Consider the following 19863-nt stretch of genomic DNA (forward strand, 5'->3'; position numbering starts at 1 on the left):
TACACATGTGTGTGTATGTGTGTGAATATGATAATGTTATATTATTTCTGTTTAAGTGAACTTTTATTTAATAACATTTTTGCGTACATTCGTAAGAGTAGAACATACAAAATTTATATATGTATATACTTTTTTTTTATGAATCTTTTACATTTAGTCGAAAAGTGTATTCAAGTAAATGTATTAAATATTTCTATCCTGGTAGAATATTAAATTTTCTTTCCTTCGTTGAATGTTATATAAAATATATTATATAATATTGAAATTCTGATAAAAACCATGAAAAAGATATTTGTTCGTTTTACTACCGAAAAATAAAAAATAAATAAAAATGCGTAAAACTGGAAAATTTTTTTTCCAAATGTTCTCCTTGCAGAAAATCGACGATACGAATTATTTAGTAATAATAAAAAATGTCCTAATGTATTCTAACTGTTCTAACATAATTTCTACTATATTAGCAGTATTGAAATTAGTAGAATATACTAATCTCTAATTTCAGAACAATCTTACTGATGAATCTCCAACACCTAGGTTATAGATACACATTTCCATAACTTGGTGAGTACACGTTACTATAAAGAAGAACTAGATGAAGTAAGAGAGAAAGTATTAGAAGAACGAGAGAGAGAGAGAGAGAGAGGAAGAGAGAGAAAAAGAAAGAAAGTCAGTAACAGGAAGTAGGCGAAGAAAAGGCACGCGCCTGGTATTTAGGAGTGGCAGTAACGTAACAATAGGCCACTACAGAGGGTGGAAACGGTAATGGTGTGTCGCGGTTCACCCGAGCTTACTTTTATGTCTCACCAGAGGCACTTCCGAGCCCTTCTCTGTCTATCTCTATCTTTACCCGACAACCGTGTTCTATTTCGTGAAACGTAAAAGAGAAAGAGAGAGATAGAAATGGAGAAACGAGCCGACAAAGCCTCGCTTTGTCGCCGAGCTCCCTTCTCTATTATTAAATTGTGTGTTCTTTAAGCAACCCTCTCTCTCTCTCTCTCTCTCTCTCTCTCTCTCTCTCTCTCTCTCTATCTATCTATCTTTCCATCTTTCTCTCTCGTTCAGAACGTTGCTGGTGCATCGCAACCCAGAAGCAATAGCCTGCGAGAGCTTCGACAAAGAGTGATAGTGAGAGTGAGAATGTGTGTAAGAGAGAGAGAGAGAGAGAGAGAGACACTTATACCTTGCCACGAATTCTATTTTGTTCCTATAAGGGACGAGCTTCCGTTTCATCCCTACTATTTACTACCTACATACAGTTTCTACGTGTACCAAAAATTCACTTTTCACGAATGAAAGAAACGAAACAACTCTCTTCCCTACCTTAACTTTCACCTGATTCAAGTCGCATAAAGTTAGTTTAAAAGGTCGATTTTTACCATAGTATCTCGAACGATTTTCACTGGATTTATGAGCTTGAGTGTAAATGTGGGTGTAATCATTTCTATTTACCTTTTGTAACCCATTGTAATTTTTAAGTTAAATAATTAAATTCATTTATATTTAATTTAACATTATAATTTAGTAATCAAATTAATCGTATTATTTCATATATTTGTATATATAGGTTATTATTAGGTAATAGAAGTTAGATAAAAACATTACTTATGGAAGATTAATGATTTTTAATTTATTGGAAATAATGAAGTCGTGTAGAATATAAGCATTATTTACAAAACCGTACAAACATATTCTTCAAATAGTGCTGTTAGAAATAAGAAACTCTAGTCACGTATACCGTAAATTCTTACTCCCTACAATTTGTAATTATCAACGTTAGTGCAGAAATAAATACGTCAATTCTTTATTAAATATGAGTAGAAAAATCCAATACGTTTGCAGATTAAAATTTCTTTCCTCGAACATGATGATCATATTTAAAAAATTAATCTTCATTGATTCGATTAAAAAAATTGATTCAACTATTTTCTATATTTAATCTAGAATATAAAATTACAATTACTAAAAAAAAAGTTTAAAAAAATATGAATAATTACTAATAAATAAATAAGAGCTCGACGCAATTCTGACGTAAAGGGAGAAATAATTTCGTCAAGTGATCGTATAAAAAATGTGTAAAATTGAATCGTTTAAAACGTGATGAATAATTTGTTCATGATAAAAATCGTGAATACAAAAAATATTCACAACTGAAACAAAGAGAGCAAATAAAAAAATAAAAATTGATATAATTACAAAACAAATGAAACTAATTAAAGGGTGTTACTTACAATCAACGGACACCTTGATTTGTTTGCTGACCGTAGGCGGAATACCATTGAAGGCGATGCAGAGATAAGCGCCCATGTCTAGTCGAGAAATGCGCTCCATTTCTAGCGTTTCTCCATCCCACTCGAGCACTGTAATTGGAATTTAAAGAGCGATTAAATCCACCGCGATAAGTTTTCACCAAAGAACGAGAGAGAACGAGAGAGAGAGAGAGAGAGAGAAATAGAGAGATAGAGAGAAAGAGAGAACGACAGAAACTAAACCTTAATTCGATACCTTCTGGAACGACGATAATTGTCTATTCTTTTTTCCCCTCTCTCGCTCATGACTTTTCACAGATTCAAGGTATAAAAAATAAAAAATACAATAAAAAGGATAGAAAGAAAAAAAAACATACTCTCCCAGCCATATACTACATGTCGGTTTTAATCAACTCACCCATCACTACATTCTCCCTTTTCTACCCATCAGACGCACAGGCTTGCATATACACATTCGCACACGTATGCAGACGTACGCTATCTATCTGTCTATCTTTATGTTTCTTTCTCACTCTGTTAGTTAAGAAGAAAATATTCGCAGATAATTGACGTTTCCAACGAAATATGTTACCGGCTTCATTAGCGAAGATAATTATATATATCACGTTGCCTGTCAAATTACATTTTTATTCTCTTTCTCTCTCTCTCTCTCTCTCTCTCTCTCTTCTATTTTACTTTCTCTAGTTTCGATAAATTTTCGACGTTGATAGAGAGGAGAAAGCTGAGTCTTCCTACCGAAGAGGGAGGAATTTTCTTCTTTTTTCGAACATTTCATATTTTATCTTTGAGAACGGCGAGTGTCATTATTTTTAATTGCCGCACATACGTGCCGAGGTCGTCGAACCTATCGAAAAGCAGTACCACCTAAAATCTACCTATCCACCTATCTACCTACCTACATACCTACCTTCCTACCTACCTACCTACCTACCTACCTAACATTTTCTTTTTTATGTCGTTCGAAAGTAAATGCTTGCTTTCCTCTGACGGATCAACCAAAGCCGAAATTCCGGATGAAATATCTCGAATTCGTGTTAACGACTACGCAGAAACGCCGGATTTTTGAAAAACGTTTAAAGCTATAACACAAGTTCACTTCTTTTATATGCGCGCGCGCGTGTGCGTTAGTTTAATGCGTACTCTGTCCGCTTGTACACTTGTGTATGTATTTGTGTGTGATTTTGTTTTTAATCTTTTTCTTTTTTTTTTTTTCGAAGTGTAGCGCATCTAGAGATTATTCAGCGGCAAATAAATGTGGCTTTCAGTTTTGAGATCCTATGAGTTTTCTATTTTGTCTGTCTGTTTGTTTTTTTTTGAGGGGGGGAGGGAGGAGTGGAAGAGAAAAGGGGAAAATATTCGCTCGAAAAGAATGAAAATAAAATCGATGGGGAGTGAATATGAGGAACGTTTTGAAATAACATTCGAGACAAATGGATCGAAATGAATCGATGCAAATATAGTATAGTATACGCATGCATTACTACTATACTCTCTCTTTAATTTAATAAATGATTTATTATTTTAAAATAACAAATAATTGATTTTATTTCGAAAAAACAAACATTTTCACACGCGTGCCGCGCGATCGTGTAGCATATGAGGTGTGAATAATTATGTATAATATCTATTCAATGTTTTATCGTTAAAAAATAAAAAAATAAAAAAATAAAGAAGAGGAAAAAGAAAATAGAAAAAAATACTAACCGGAGAGACTCTTATTGATCGTGATCCTGGAATTGTCATCTCTTTTCCAACGAATGCTGGGCGTTGGGCTTCCAGTTGCTTTGCACGTCAGAGTCACGTTTGCACCTTCCCTTACAATCGCGTCGGAGGAACTCTGCGAATCGTCAATGTTTGGTGGAACTGAAACAGAAAAAAAATTCTTTGATCACTAAATGTTCTTCGGTCAGTAGGGTAAATATTATACCGAGTATAATCAAATTTTCATATGGGTTGAGAGATACTACCATAATATATAGGAAAAGGGAAGAGAGAAAGACAGGTGAAGATAAGAATATAAAAAAAAAATAGAAAAAGAAAGAGAAAAAGCTACTAAAACTAAATCGACATTATTTCTCTCTCTCTCTCTCTTTATCTCTCTCTTTCTTTCTCTCACTCTCTTTCTCCCTATCCCTTTTGTCTTTTTTTCTCTTAAAAAATCTTCGTCTAAGGAATAATTTATAGATGCGTTCATTTAAATTTACGAGCACACGGAGGCTGTGGAATTTCGATCGAAACTTCGCTTATTCTCGCTACGCGGCTGATTATTTTTCAATTCCCACTGAGCGGAAATACTCGATCAGTGTTGCAAGAGACGCTTCAGAGAGAAAGAACATAAGCGGGGTTATTTTCGTATTATACAAGATAGAATTCTATTTCATTGAAAAATTGAATATATTTTTAAAACGAGAGAGTATCTCGGTTCGATTAAATCGGAATACATTTCAAAAATTTAAACGATCTTTTTTTTCTTCTTCTTCTTCTAATAATAATATTATTAATAATAATAATGTAAGATTTACGTATAGATGAAATAGATATATATATATTTAATGGTAATAGTAAAGTAGTATTTATTAATAAATACTAATAAGGTATAATGTTTGTAAGAAATAAAATGGTAAGTATCTATAATCTAATGATCTAATGCTAACAATAAGTGTAACCCCCTAACGTCCGAAAACAACCGCAAGGAACACCCGAATCCGACTCGTTGTCGCCTATCGTAATCCTTCGCCGTTCCCCGTTGTCTTCCGTACTCTCCGTTACACTTATCAATCCTCAATTATTATTGAACTCTCAGAAAAACGCAACGCAACGCAGAACGCTCCACCAGTCCTTTCCGTCGCCTACTTATACCCTACATCCCCTCCATCGTCTCTCGTTGTTTCTCGTCATTCCTTCTGGAAACTTCCCGATCATTCCAAACCACGCACAAAGGCTTTTCCGGTATTTCACATTATCGAGAACGTTCGGGAGACTTCGATGTAGCTTCACAAAGGCGACAAGTCCGGACGGTGTAACCTTATACCCAACTAATATTCTTATCTCACGCTCTTTCTTTATCCTCGACCGGATGCATTCTTTCATTTCTTTCAATCACTCTCACACTCATACCATTCACACATTCATATCTATACTTCTTAAACAATTCAAAACCCCACAATAATAACAATAATAATAATAATAATAATAATAATAATAATAATAATAATAATATAAGGATCGTTCGGACGATTTGTGTCATATCTGATTGAAATCAAAACTATGTTTTTGAAAGAAAAGGAGAGATAAACGTTTCTTTATTTTTCTCCAAGGGGGACAGTATTACACCTACTTGGACATTTTATATGCTACATACATGAGAAATAGTAGAGATCCATGCAAACTCGATGAAACTTTCTCTCTCTTTCTTTCTTCCTCTTACACAAACACACACACATACACACGTACGGTTATAAGTATGACTTTTATTCGACTACCCCTTATCGTTTTATTCTACTGCGAAGTGGTAAAGTTATAGAAGGTTAAAATTGCACAAATCTTACCATCGACCAACCACCGCCAACACATTGCTCTCTCCTCTTACGAACATAATTCTTATGGAATTCCGGTCGAGAAAAATCAGTATGAGAAAATAGAAGATAAAACGAAAAAAAGAAAAAAGTAGAAGAATGAAGGTTACAATTTTTCGATCAAAAAAGGGGGAGACCACCTGTGCGAAGATCCCATTCTTATAACTCGCGAATCGATTATGCGTCAAGAAGGTGTCTTGTCATGTGAAAAATAAGAAAGAAAGAACGAAAAAGAACGAGAAAGGAGAAAGAAAGTAAAAAAAAATCCGTTTACGAGCGTTAGAAAAATTCGAAAGGTGGATTTTAAGTCAGGCAGGAAACGAGAAACGTTCGAAGATAAGAGAAGAAAAAAAAGAGTAAGAAGAGGAGTAAGAAGTGGATAGAAAGGAGACCAGTGGAGAGGGGGGGGACAGGCTGGAAGAAATCCCCGTTAAAAACTCGTAATCACTGGTGATAAGAGGCCCCTTCCTACAGTGAAAGAAATGTCCTTGAGAAGGATACGAATCGTCTTCTTCTTCTTCTTCTTCTTCCTTCTTCTACGGAGAACGAGAAATGTAGACATCGATGGAAAATTGTTGTCATCGTCGCGTATACGATTTACTATTTTATAAGTTAGACAATAATTTTCAAACGTTTTAGACTGGTTTTTCTGACTTCCTTAGATTTTCTCTTTCTTGTCAACATTTCTCTCTCACTTCTTCTTCTTGTTCTTGTTTCTACAATTACGAAAGCGGCTTAACTATGAAATAACATGATATCTCCTAATCGTGACAACAATTATTAATCATCCATTATGACCGATCATATTGTTTTGTTTTTTATTTGCACATCCACCTCCTATCCGTTTCTTTTTTGTATTAATTAATGAAAAAAAAAAAAAACGATATGTTTGATTAGTTTGAATATATACAGAAATCGAATTGTAATTTTAGAAATAATTTTCTCATCTTGAGAAAATCTAATGGTTCGATAACAATCGGATTAACGCTATGGTAGGTAAACGATATTTGCGAAGGAGAAGGCGGAAGCTTCGCTATCAAGAGATTTCGAGGATGGCTTGGCTAACGTTGAATTGACCGAGGATAAATTTTGCAGGTGATTTCGATTCCGAACTCGGGACGGGTTCCTAACCCCAAACTCGTATATCTTCAACGTTACTGAGATATCTAAAGGTTAGTCTTACGAGTTCTACTCCCTCCTCACTTTCTCTTATTGGCAGTATGTGGTAGAGCATGTAACAGAAGATTCAACGATTTCGAGAAGTTGAACGATCATAACGATTTCTACATTTAAATAAAGACAATGGTTATTTCTAATTATTAGAATTTCTTAAGAAAATTTTATTTGAATCGTATGATCCGTCCAATTGATTAGAATAATATACAAGTATTTTTTGATATTTACACGAATAAATTCGAATTTAGTAATATCTAATGATAATAATATATGATATATACAAAAAAATAAAATTAATTTATATGACGATACGTTTTACAGCATACGAACACGTGTATGTGTGTATATGCGTACAAGAGCTCTTTCCATCCATTAACTGTCTCGAGCACCGCCTGTTACGTTATTGTTTCACGACTTTACGGAAATCCTACTGCAATTCTCATTTCCTCTCTTCACTTTCATAGTAACGGTAACACACATAGATGCATATACACACACATATAGACATATAAATGTACATACACGTACAGGTTTCAAGCAACGTTCTGGCTTTTGTAAAAGAACGCGGGTCGTTAGTCTCTTCCGACCTATCAGCCTGCGTCAAAAGGAGAATAAAAAAACAAAAAAGTTGAAAAGAAGAAAGAGAGAAAGAGAGAGAGAGAGAGAGACAAGGGCCAAGCGGTTGGCACAGTGTAAGATACGTCATTAAAAACTCTTCTCTCTGACCGAGCGTGAAGCTAACAAAGAAGATAAAAAAAGGATAGAGAGACAAGGCTTGGTAGAAAGTAAAAACCTCTGTCCATCTCCATCTACCACGTTCTCTCTTTCTCACTTGGAGAACGTGTTTACCACAAAATGCCTCGACACACGCTACCAAGCTACCCGTTTTTTATTCCACCTCTTGCCTTGTCGTCCTTTGGAGTGCCACTCTTCTTCCTCCTACGTCGTTAAGCGTATTAACGTTACGCCACCAACGTTGACCGCTATTGTCGTCGACTCGGACAATGAATAAACGAAATTCGTTTAACTTTATATCACGTACCATTTTCCATTTACAATTACAATACGTATTTAAATATTTCATTTTTTCTTTTTTTATTTCAATAAAAATTCATTCATTCATCATCCATCGTTTTAATTAAATTAATTCAACGATAACGTCTATTCAATTTCAATGTAAAGTATTGGACTTGATTTACAATACATACTGTATAATAATAAAAATTAAAATTTTATTTTTATATATAATATATTAATTATATTTAATTATTATTTTATATATTATACATTCACAACAATCCTATACATTAATTGCTTTTAGAAAAGAAGATTTATTGCTGCTATAACGAAGAAGAAGAAAAAAATACTACCTTAAATATTTTTAAAAAGGATGATAGATAGAAAATATTTAAATAGTACATCGTATATATATGTATTTTTTTTAAATCATGTAATATTAATTTTAGAAAACAATCTTTTATAAAAATTAATACTCATTGATGTGAGTACTTTTAATTATTCTATCACCCTGTATACTAGGTCATATATTTTTAATTACATTATCAAGTATGAGAGATAGGAAACATGTAATTAGTGCATCGTATAAACACACACACATTTCTAAATTAATAGTATTTATATGAAATCATTACCTTGAAAATATAATATTTCTAAAATTATTCTAATTACTCTATCACTGGAAACGTATAATTTTAATTAAATTATCAATCATATTCTTAATAACAGAGAAAAAATAAATGAACGAAAGATCGACGATTATAGCAAAGAATTTGATCTTATTTTCTTTCTCTCTCTCTCTCTCTCTAATGATTGAATCACAACAGATATCTCGATATCGAACGGAAACAAGCAAGAGAGAGAAAGAGAGAGAAAAAGACAATTTGCATTTGCTATCGGCGTAATATTCCAGTGTGGCGGTCATCGTGATTCCCAAGTGTCGTTTTCCCGTTACTTTCATGTATGCACGCTTGAGTGCTCATACAGGGTGCTCCATGACGATTCTGCACTTGCATCGAAATCGTCGAATCTTCCATAGTGCTACTACCGAAGACAAAACTTCCAATCGTACTATGCTATTTCTTTTTTTCTCATTCCTCTTTCATACGATTTATATTAGAACATAATAAAATTATTTTACATACGAATTTTTTATCTTTATTTTCTCAGTCATCGTAGTAATTATTTGTAAGTATTATTGTTATTATTGTTATTATTATTATTATTATAATTATTATTATTATTATTATTATTATTATTATTATTATTATTATTACTAATTAGTTGACAACAAAAAATGATATCGTTCATAATTTATGGAATGCAAATGAAAAAAGGAAAGATGAGAAATATGAAAAGGGGAAAAGCTTAGCAAATATTAAACGAAGTCTTCTTAACTCTTTTGACGTTAATAAACAAAGGATGACAATTCTAGTAATTCTATTAACATTCAGCCGTTTCTATATTATTCTATTATTGTCTACGACAATTAGAAACATTTTCAAGCTAAATTTACTCGACATATCGTGGATAGAAACACAAATTTATTAAATATCTAATCATTTATAAGAAAAAAAAAACAAAACTAAGAATAACACTGCAAATTATATTTCTCAAAAAATAATTTTCTATCAAACCTTGTTCTTAACTATTGAAAAATTTATATAATAAAAGAAAAAAATAGAAGAAATTATTACGACGGTACAATGGAGGTATAAAAATTACAAGAAAAACATTTACTTTCTAATTAATTGTTAACAAGGTAAGAAAAAATCAAATTGGTCAAAAGACAACAATAACTATGGGACTCGCGAAACAAGTCAAACTACTCTCTTTCGTGAATAGAGAAAGGAAGAAAGTTTATGTATACATTAAAAAAAAAGAGGTAGAGAGAGAGAGAGAGAGAGAGAGAGAGAGAGAGAGAGAAAGAACTAGAGTCATGATACACTTTTTATTTCGATGCAAAGCACAAGCAGCTTGATTCTTTACGGACGAGCGAACCGTGAATATACGCAATGAAATGACGGTGGCCACTTGGGACGGCTCGTTTAGTAGCCTCGACCTCCACAGAAGGGGGATAGGGGGGTTGGTAACTGGGTGGTTGAACGAGTCACCCTCTTTCTCTCTCTCTCTTTCTGTCTGCATATTCATACGTAAACTCGACCGGGTGTGTACCATTTTGCATGCTTCGAAAATCCCGTCGACATTTGTATCATTCGCACGATTATGTACATTCGTGAGAATCAACATTTTTCTTTTATTTCTATTCGATTTTAAGTTTGAAAATAAATACTGTAAATATAAACATCGAATTTGTAGAAAAATTCAACAAACTGATAAATAATTAACGGGGGGAAAGTAATATGCCATGTTTACTTTATTTTAATATATATGTGAGGTTGGGGAATATTCGAGAAGTTTGCGTGGTGGTGTGTGCGTCGAGGTTTGTAGAATTATTAATAGACGATTTCTTTATAAGTATCACCAAGTAAATGTTATTCTTTATTTGTCATATGCTTAGAATGTGTAGAATGTATCGGTTGACGAAAGAGAAAGAAACCGTTTCGTTAGATTAGAGTATTTGTTTTGGCTGTAAGGTTACACCGTCTGGACTTGTCGCCTTTGTGTGGCCCCATCGAAGTCTCTCGAACGTTCCCGATTCTAAAGTGCAGGAAGAGTCTTTATTCATGATCAGAACTCACTGGGAAATTTCTAGAAGGAATGCCAGGAAATGACGAGAGACGATGGAGGGGATATTAGGCATATATAAGCGACGGAAAGGGCCGGTGTGGGCAGTCCAATAAAATTCATTGTTTATTCATTGTGTTGGGTGTGAAAAAAAACGAGAAAGACGGAAGACAATGGGGGACGGTGAAGGGACACGAAAGACAACGATAGGCGACGAAGAATCGAGTACGGCGTGTCCTTCGCTAATTATGACGGTTGTCTTCGGATTACGGAGTAAAGAGTAATACTTAATATCTCGTGGCGATAAATTGTGAATTTAGATTATAGATACCTACCGTTCTATCTCTTTATATTCTTAAATCAATGAATAATTATTGTTAAACGTTATTACTTTAATAAACAATAAATAAATAAAAAAAATCCCATATAATAATATATATTATATAATAATCCCATATAATAAAATAATACATATATATATATATATATAAATATTATTTTTCTTTATTTGAATTAAATAATAAGAGAAAGAAGCTATGTTCGTTTAACGGTAAATAAAATCAATCGTAAATATTTATATTTATCGGTGATAATGAATTAATTAGAATACTTTTACGTATTTATTAATACAAAGAAAGAGATAGAAACGAAATATACTTAAATGCATTATTTCAACGTGGCAATTATCGTTATATAGTTTTTAATAAATAATAAGAATAAAAGAGGATTGAGATAAAAAGTAAATGTAAAAAAAGTTTTGTTTACAATAGGTAAATAAAATCAATTTAAATTAACTGTTTAAATTGATTAACTCGAGTATTACTATGTAGCATTTGTAAATCTATAGAAAGAAGGAATGAATGAAGGAAAGAAAGAAAGAAAGAAAGAATGAGAGAAAAATAACTCTTTTTGATCGTTGTTCTATTCGGTTTGCGAAAAACAAACACTCTTATTTTATCTTCCTTTTATATTTTTTTTATTTTCTGTTTTTTACCCCCTTTCCTTTTCTTTTTCGAGACTAGCTTTTTGTCCGGACGATTTTCTTCTTCCTCCGTTCCTTCTTTCTTTCCCGTCGTGTTTTTACCGGTGGAATATTACAGGTCTCGTGTAAATAAGAACGTTGTTCTCTCCTTCTAACGGCGGTTAAAATACTTCGCCGAGTAAGTAAACTAAAGTTTAATTTCTTTCTCGAGCACCACCACGGTGGACTCACTTTTCCGCTTAATTCAGGCGAGGAGATACGAGGGTTACGTTCAAGGGAAAAAAGTATTGGAGGGGTAGAGAAAGGAGGTGGGGAGGGCAGGGAAAAGAGAAATGATAGCGATGGTGGTTAAAATAACACCGTAGATACAATTGTTCATGTTTACGATCACTTGTTTTCGATTTTTCAGTCAATTCTCTTTAATAATTAGTCCATATCCCCTACTCGAGTAATTAAACATACGTTGGAGAAGTATTAACAATTAATCTTTGAAATTTATTCACGTGAATTTACGGATACAAATAAATCGATTAAAAATAATACAAAGGATTGTCCGTTCGATAAAGTAATTAATCACATTTTTGTACTTATTATCGTTTCATATCGTGATATAAATAAAATATTTAAAAAAAAGTAAAGAAATCAAGAAAAGAAAATATTAGTGAGCCGAATAAATCGACAGAATATGAGAAAATATATTGGATTGAGATATCCATATGGAAATTCTAGATCGGTAGTGACATTGAGCAGTGTTCTCGGATTGTTGGAAGCAAAATATAAAGGGCATCTATCCCTCTGCAGTTGGTGTCAGCCTATTGGGAGGAAAAGGGCTACTGGTATTTGAGAGGTGTCGTTGATACACGTCACTACACACGCTCGACCCCACGTACATATGCATGTACATACATATACACAAATACATACATATATACATACACACATAGATATGCGAAGCGTCGATGCATTATTCAAGCGGAACACGAGCAATACCACGTGTGTTGCTTCCCTCTTGTCTGTTGAGTTGTCCCAAAACTCAGAGAACCCAACCAGCTACATGGAGAGCAAGAGGAATAGACAGAAAGATAGAAACAGACAGCGAGAAAGAGAAAGAAAGAGAAGAAATGGTATGAATGGTGGTGGTTTTTGATATCGTGGAAAATGTTAGAGCCAATGTTACTTCAACAAGAGACTCCCCCGGTCTCTGCCTTCATTCAACGATATTCACGAGTGGAGTGAGAACGAGAACACAAAAATCTTGCTTTTCTCTCAAGGATACCAAGCCAACTTATTACAAGCCCAACGAGAATCCCTTTTTTATTTTCACCGATCGATATCCACTTCCTGTATAGTACCAGTTACTATGCCTTCTTGTAATACCTATGGAGAATCTTTTCGAGTCTCTCTCACTCTCTCTTGCTTTCTCCTTCTCTCTCTCTCTTTTTCTCTTTCTCTCTCTTTCTCGTAATTGGCTACTTGAGAGAAACTAGAATGGGCACGTGAATCGAATTCGGATTCGCAGATGGTCGTCAGTGGTTGCTCGAAAAGCTTCCTGTATGTATTGGTTAAGTAAGTATCAAAGTGCCTCCTTGGATTCTTTCCCTTCCATCCTATTCGTTCAACCATCTCTTCTGTCTTTCTTTACTACGATATATACCTCTCTGTTAAAAAAAACAAAACAACAAATAGGAAAAAAAACAGTACACAAATTCTATAAGCCCGAATAAAATAATCGTTATTGACTCTTTCATTTTGTAACAATGAAAAGGTATTATTATTATTATTATTATTATTATTATTATTATTATTATTGTTATTATATCTTTCTCTATTGATACATTTTTCAATACAAATTTTATATTTGCTAATTGTTCAAATACCTACTCTACGCATATCATTGACATTAATTCGATTCGATGAGTGAAAATGTCCGTACGAAAAGTTAATGAATACGTAAATTAATCTGCTAATTATTATCGGATATTGTTATTCCATTCCCTTACTCTTTTGTATTGGTGAATGTAAACATAACAAATATATCAAAACGTGACGTTTGAGTATCGATGATTATAGTTCCCGTAATAAAAAGTAAAAGAAATAATAATAAATGAAATATTTCGTAAATATAATGCGAGAACAATTAGTCTTTGAAATAATGTTCGATGTAATATTGAAATATTTGTCTTATTAACTGATAATGGTAATAAAAAAAATGTTAAATCACGTGATCAACGAACGATACATTTAATTCCCCCCGTTGTAAATTCTCTGAACAATTGATTTTATAATTATTTAACAGAGCACTATTTTGTTAGGAAATAAAAAGAAAGAATTCTTGTTTGTTCCATTTGAAAGAATAAAAATATTACTTGCCAAGGCTACACAATAGGTTTCTTATTCTAAGGTGGGGGGTTGTGGCCACAGAATTTCAGAGAAGAGCTGTAACTCAACATTGCTAACAAGAAGAAGAAGAATGAAGCAGATTTTGCTCGTTAAAGGCCTCAACATCGTGACGAAAGAAATAGTATATTGCATTACTTAATCCTTATTAAAAGTGTACATTTTGATTCTCCTATTTAAACCATATTAAAAAATATCTTACATATAACCAAAACTATATCCTTTCTTTTGAAACAAAAAGAAGATAGGGAAATGAAGAATTCTCTTTCTTTTTTTTTTCATGTTTAAAATTAACGTCTTACGAGATAATTAAATAAAACTTAAAAATTAGAAAAAATAATTAAATAAGGAAAAACGAGAGAATTTAATTGAAATGAAAAAAAAATCAAATGTAAAATTCTGAGTTTAAACGTAGAACGGGATACTAAATATAAAGAAAATAAATAGGCCAATAAAATCTAATGTTTTGTTTGTGCGTGTGTGGTTGGTTGTAGCTTACACGCTTCGTAGAATCTCAGAAATCGGGAAGACCAAGGAGAAAAGTTTCTTAGAAAGAAATCACAATGATAAGAAAAAGACGGGAAGAAAAGCACAAGGGTGGATGCGTTACGGAAAAGCGGAACGCGTTTCGTCGGTTACGGAAATACGAATAAATCGTTGGACCGTGTCACGGGTGTCTGATGTTTACGACCGATTCTACTGGATGATTCGCATCGATGATTCGATGATAAGTTGTCCCGTTCCGATACATTTTTCTCTACCTATTTATATATATATATATGTATATACTATACACACGTATCAAAACATTTGTCAAAATTACTGTTCTATTAAAATGATAAATGTATTTCTTTTTTTTTTTAATTTAATAATTATGATATAAATAAATATTTGACTATATAAGATAATTATAATATAAATTAATAATTTAGAAAAACTTATTTTTATCTAAATGTATTATATTTAATCTGTACTGTGTTGATATTTCAAAATAATAAATAATAGAGAGAGAAAAAAATATATATATATGTATATACAAGTTGAATGGTTAAAAAGAATAATAAGTATAATTAAATAAAATTAAAATTATATATATATTATTAGTAATTATTATTTTGTTTTTAATATATTATTTTTCTCTGGAAGACGTATGAATAATGGGGTAGTATGATGCGTCGGTACAATTGTTGGTATTCCAAAAACTGAGAGAGACAAACGTTTGTATACCATATATATATTTATATATAGATATAGAAAGAGAGATAAAGGTCGGAAATCTTGAGTGTATTCGTGCAACGAGAGGGTACGAAAGTCCCGTGGAAACAATTAATCTAGCCCACTGATTACTCTACCGACTTCGTCAGCACACCCCCACCATTCCTCCCTTCCTCCTTCCCACTCTTCCATCCAGACGTCAAAACTCGAGATATTAATATGTTCTCTTGGATGGCAGAGAACGGAAGTCACTTTCTCTCTCTTCCTCTCTCTCTCACTCTCCTCCTTTCTCTCCCTCTTTCTCTCCCCTTTTCTATATCTTTCTCTTTCACTCTTCTCGCAACCCCTTCAAACTTCCTATTCTCCTTTTACATCAACACCTGCCCACTAAGTCCAGGAATATCCACTTCTGATTAAATTATTATTGTCTGTGCCCTTTGAGCAGTCCATCCTTTGTCCTTTCGTCCATTACGATCTGACGTTCCGAATTTCAAATATTTCGTTCTCTCACATTGATATTTTCCCTGATAAATATATTGATTTATATGTTTCATGATGAATTTGAAATTAAATCTGTTATTAATTAAATTTCATTTCTGAATTATCTAAACATACTTTTTAGAATTTGATTGCGAAATATTTTTAAAATATTTACTTCTAAACAAATTGAATTTCGCATACCAACGCAAGACACTCAAGCTCGTAAATAAATGACTAAATTGAATGAAATAATTGTTATACATTTCAATTAAGGAGATAATATATTAAGAATTTGAAAATATAACGAAAAAAGAGAATCTTAAGACATATTCAAGGAAGGAAGTACTTGTTCTTTAAAAATAAAATAGGTTAATAAAAATATGATAGAACTTACCAACGACATGTAGATACCCATATTGCGTCTTCGCCGCGGCCGTATTAATCTGGCACATGTACTTTCCCTTGTCATCCTGGTGCACGTTATTGATATGTAGGTACCAGGTTGTGTGCTCGTCGTGCGACACAGATATTCTAGGGTTCCTGGTAATAACGTGATTCTGTACCGTCAGAATGGCGCTCTTGTCGAAGAGCATCCAGGCCACCTAAAACGAGAGAGACAGAGAACGACAGAGTTCTCGATTAAACTACTTTTCCTTTTCACTCTCTACCCCTAACTACTACTACTCAACCCCGAACCCCGAACCCCAACCCCAACCCCAATCCTGATCCCAACCCCACAAGCCCCGTTCCTACCCCGACCACCATCATCCTCCTTTCTGCTGTTTCGAACTTTCCCTATTACAAAACTCGACGTCATCGAAAGAATATTTATGCGTATTTACAAAGGAATTTTTCCATTGTTTCCTTATTCCGATACTTTTTATTCTTATTTCCTTTCTTCTTGTTTTTTTCTTTTTTACTTCTCTCAACATGCTAACGATCAAGAAGAAAATTTAACTTGAAAGTAAACGTTTGAAAACGATCCTAAGAATGTCTTATTATATTTTTAAACAAATGCTTGAGGAATACTTGGAGGAAAAATTCTAACGCATATTGCGTTGTTTTATATTAAAGAAATATTTGCCATCAAAATTTTACCGTAGTTTTGTTCTTCACTGTTTTGGGAGCTCTTTTTTTTCTTTTTTCTTTTCTATTTCTTTCGTGCTTTTAAATATATTAACGGTCAGGATGAAATTTTATTTGAATATTCGCTTTTGCGAAAGATCGTAAAAATATTTATTTACAAAGAAAATGTTGTCCGTGGTTCCAACTTATGTTAAACGATTTGTACAAAAATGAAATGAAATTTAATAGTTAAGTAAAATCGCAATTATATCTAACTATTTTAGGAAAAATGTGTGGGAAAGAGTATAGGATGAAAAACAAATATACATATATTGTATGTTACGTGACTAACGAAAACGGATATCCACACTTTTTTTTCCCCTTCCGAGAACGCTTCAAAGCACGGAGATCATTTAAAAGCAACACGTTCTATTCACTTGGACTGGTGTATTTAACAATGGGCTTTCTTTGTAACAATAGATTCTGTATTTTGTAAAGCGAGTCCATGGAATTTGTGACAAACAAAATGCAACAATGCCACGTGAGATATTCGTGCGATAAAAAAAATATACACAATCATCACGTTCAAAGTTTGTATTTTATAGATTGTACAAACTGTCTTTTAATATTTCTTTTTATATTTTAAATTATTTTATCAACTTTTAAGATAACAATTTATTTTCTTTTATTTAACATATTGTATTTTACAATTTTAATTATATTTATATGACCCATAAAAAGATCAAAAATCAGTAGTTTGATACAACCCCAAACGCGTTGTCAAATTTGAAGTATAAAACTTGGAAGATTTTGAAAGTTTTGAAAAATGTAGTACTCATAGACGGATTTCTAGATGATCTATGAAGACTCCGCAAGAATATGGATATGGATAGGGTGGATGGATCACTTTTGGTAACGCCTAGCGTTTCTCGAGAATATCCGAGCCATTTTACGAGTAAAGTTTCTTATCGGCGAACAGGATGGCGATGCTTGGGATCAACAAACGTGGATGAACAAACACGCTTGTTTCGGAAGAAACCACCTTCTTCGAATGGCACGAGCATGCGATCCAAAAAGCCCCCAGATTTAGAGATAAACAAATGTTTGCATCAATATTTCGTTATATTATTAGAATACACATAAGATTATTAATTTGTTTAATATTATATTCTAATTATATGAACATATATATTTGATATGAACATATATATTTGTGAACAATATATATTTTATATTTTTTTTAAGATACAAATTTTTAATTATCAAAAATAAATTAATAATAATTTTCTATGTTTATATATATAAATAGGCGTAGTATATGATATTGAATTATTTTATTTTTTTATTTTTTAAATACATAAATAAATAATTGTGTTTCTCAACATTTGGATATTAATACGAATCGATATAAATCTGGACGTTTCACGAAATAAAATAAAAAAAATCTTTTTGACAAACAGTCTCGAGAGCAGGAACATATGTACGAAGGGGTAAAAGAGATGAAGGGGTGAGGAAGGTGTTACACATTGAGAATCGAAAATTCGCCTCTTCGAGAGTTTAGGGTTTGTAGAGAAACTCGTCTGAAAGTTCATGAAATATTTATATTTGCCTGCTTTTCTTTAAGAGGAAAGTAAAGATAGAAAAAAGAAACGACGAACTGTGTGTATCCATGTATCCATGTATATGTACACATATATGCATGTATGTATGAGTATATGTGTGGTTGAAGAAAAAAGGAAAGAAAAAAAAGAGAAGAAGAAGGAGGAAGAGGAGAAGGAGGAGGAAAAGGGAATAAGAGAAAAGGAAAAGGAAAAGAACACACAGAGAAGAGAGAAGAAGCGTAGAATTTTGATCATTTTCTCTGTTGAAGCCTCTGGAGAAATAAAAGGAGACGGCAAAACTCTCGAGTCGATGTTTCTCGTTCTAGTTGGGTGCAACATTGTTACACTTTCCCAACGAAATATAGTTTTTATTGGGAGATGAACTACGAATAACTACAAAGATTACGATGGGGAGTTAGAAAACGGGGAATGAAGGAATACGAAATAGTTTCCACCGTAGATGTCAGATCGTTAACAAGAATTATTATTATTAAGGATTAATATTGTTCCTAAAGCACAATTTATGAAAAAAAAAAGATAATTAAGCTATAAAGTTATTGGGAAATGTTTGACCCAATCCTATATTGCCAATCAATTAATTTTAACAGCCTGATATTAGCGCGCACTGTTTAATAGACCGTGTATCGACAGATAATTTGAACAATTAATATTAACAGGTAATATCAAGAAACAATGTAAATGGTAAATGACCATAACTCATCAATCATCGATATCACATTATCTCTTCTCGTTACTATCGGTTGTATTAATAAACGATGATTATAAAGCGTAAATAAATATTCAAAACCAAAATGAAGATTTATTTAAAAGCATAAACATGTATATGCTTCAATAATAAATCTGAACATGACGTATCGTCGGAACATCGATCTTTGCAAGGATGGTGACGTTAAAAATCGGTAAACCATTATAAGGGCTTGTGCTAGAGCTTTATACAAGCTCGACATTCATCTCGATTTCGACTTAACCATCCTTGACGCGTCTCAAAAGCACCAAGCACTACTATCACCATCACCATCACTATTACTAGCACCAAGAGTAGCAGTAGTAACACCAATAGCAACAGCAGGCAAGCTTGCTTGCTTGCTTGCTTCGGCGTTTCATTTCATCCATACACCCATAGAACCTTCGTCACGAACGATTGACCTCGACTGAGCGATGCCAAGAGTTCTACAGGTTCTACTCCTCATCGATAGTAGTTCCTCCCCAAGCGAGCTTCATCGGTCAAGCTGGTTAGTAAGTACTTAAACCAATCGAAGATTGTTACACAGCAACGTTACTTCGATAAAAAATAGTTCATTTCTTTCTTCACTCTACCCAATCACATCGATATCCCCCATGACGAGACTCGATTTAGAACGTGATGTGGTTCTTTACTG

The 19863-nt window shown here is 32.9% G+C and overlaps 1 protein-coding gene across 1 annotated transcript in view; it reads right to left on the reverse strand.

The window, feature by feature from the left end:
• LOC122523872 (neurotrimin-like) overlaps positions 1–19863 on the reverse strand; it is a 232764-nt gene that overhangs the window by 88320 nt on the left and 124581 nt on the right. The window contains exons 3-5 of the mRNA XM_043645812.1: positions 16192–16399; positions 3972–4130; positions 2229–2357 (exon numbers count right to left, since the gene is read on the reverse strand). Coding sequence (XP_043501747.1) covers positions 2229–2357; positions 3972–4130; positions 16192–16399 — 496 coding nt within the window. The remainder of the gene's footprint in view (positions 1–2228; positions 2358–3971; positions 4131–16191; positions 16400–19863) is intronic.

This window comes from Polistes fuscatus, unplaced genomic scaffold (assembly GCF_010416935.1).
Source record: "Polistes fuscatus isolate 324 unplaced genomic scaffold, CU_Pfus_HIC Scaffold7, whole genome shotgun sequence".
Lineage (NCBI taxonomy): Eukaryota > Metazoa > Arthropoda > Insecta > Hymenoptera > Vespidae > Polistes > Polistes fuscatus.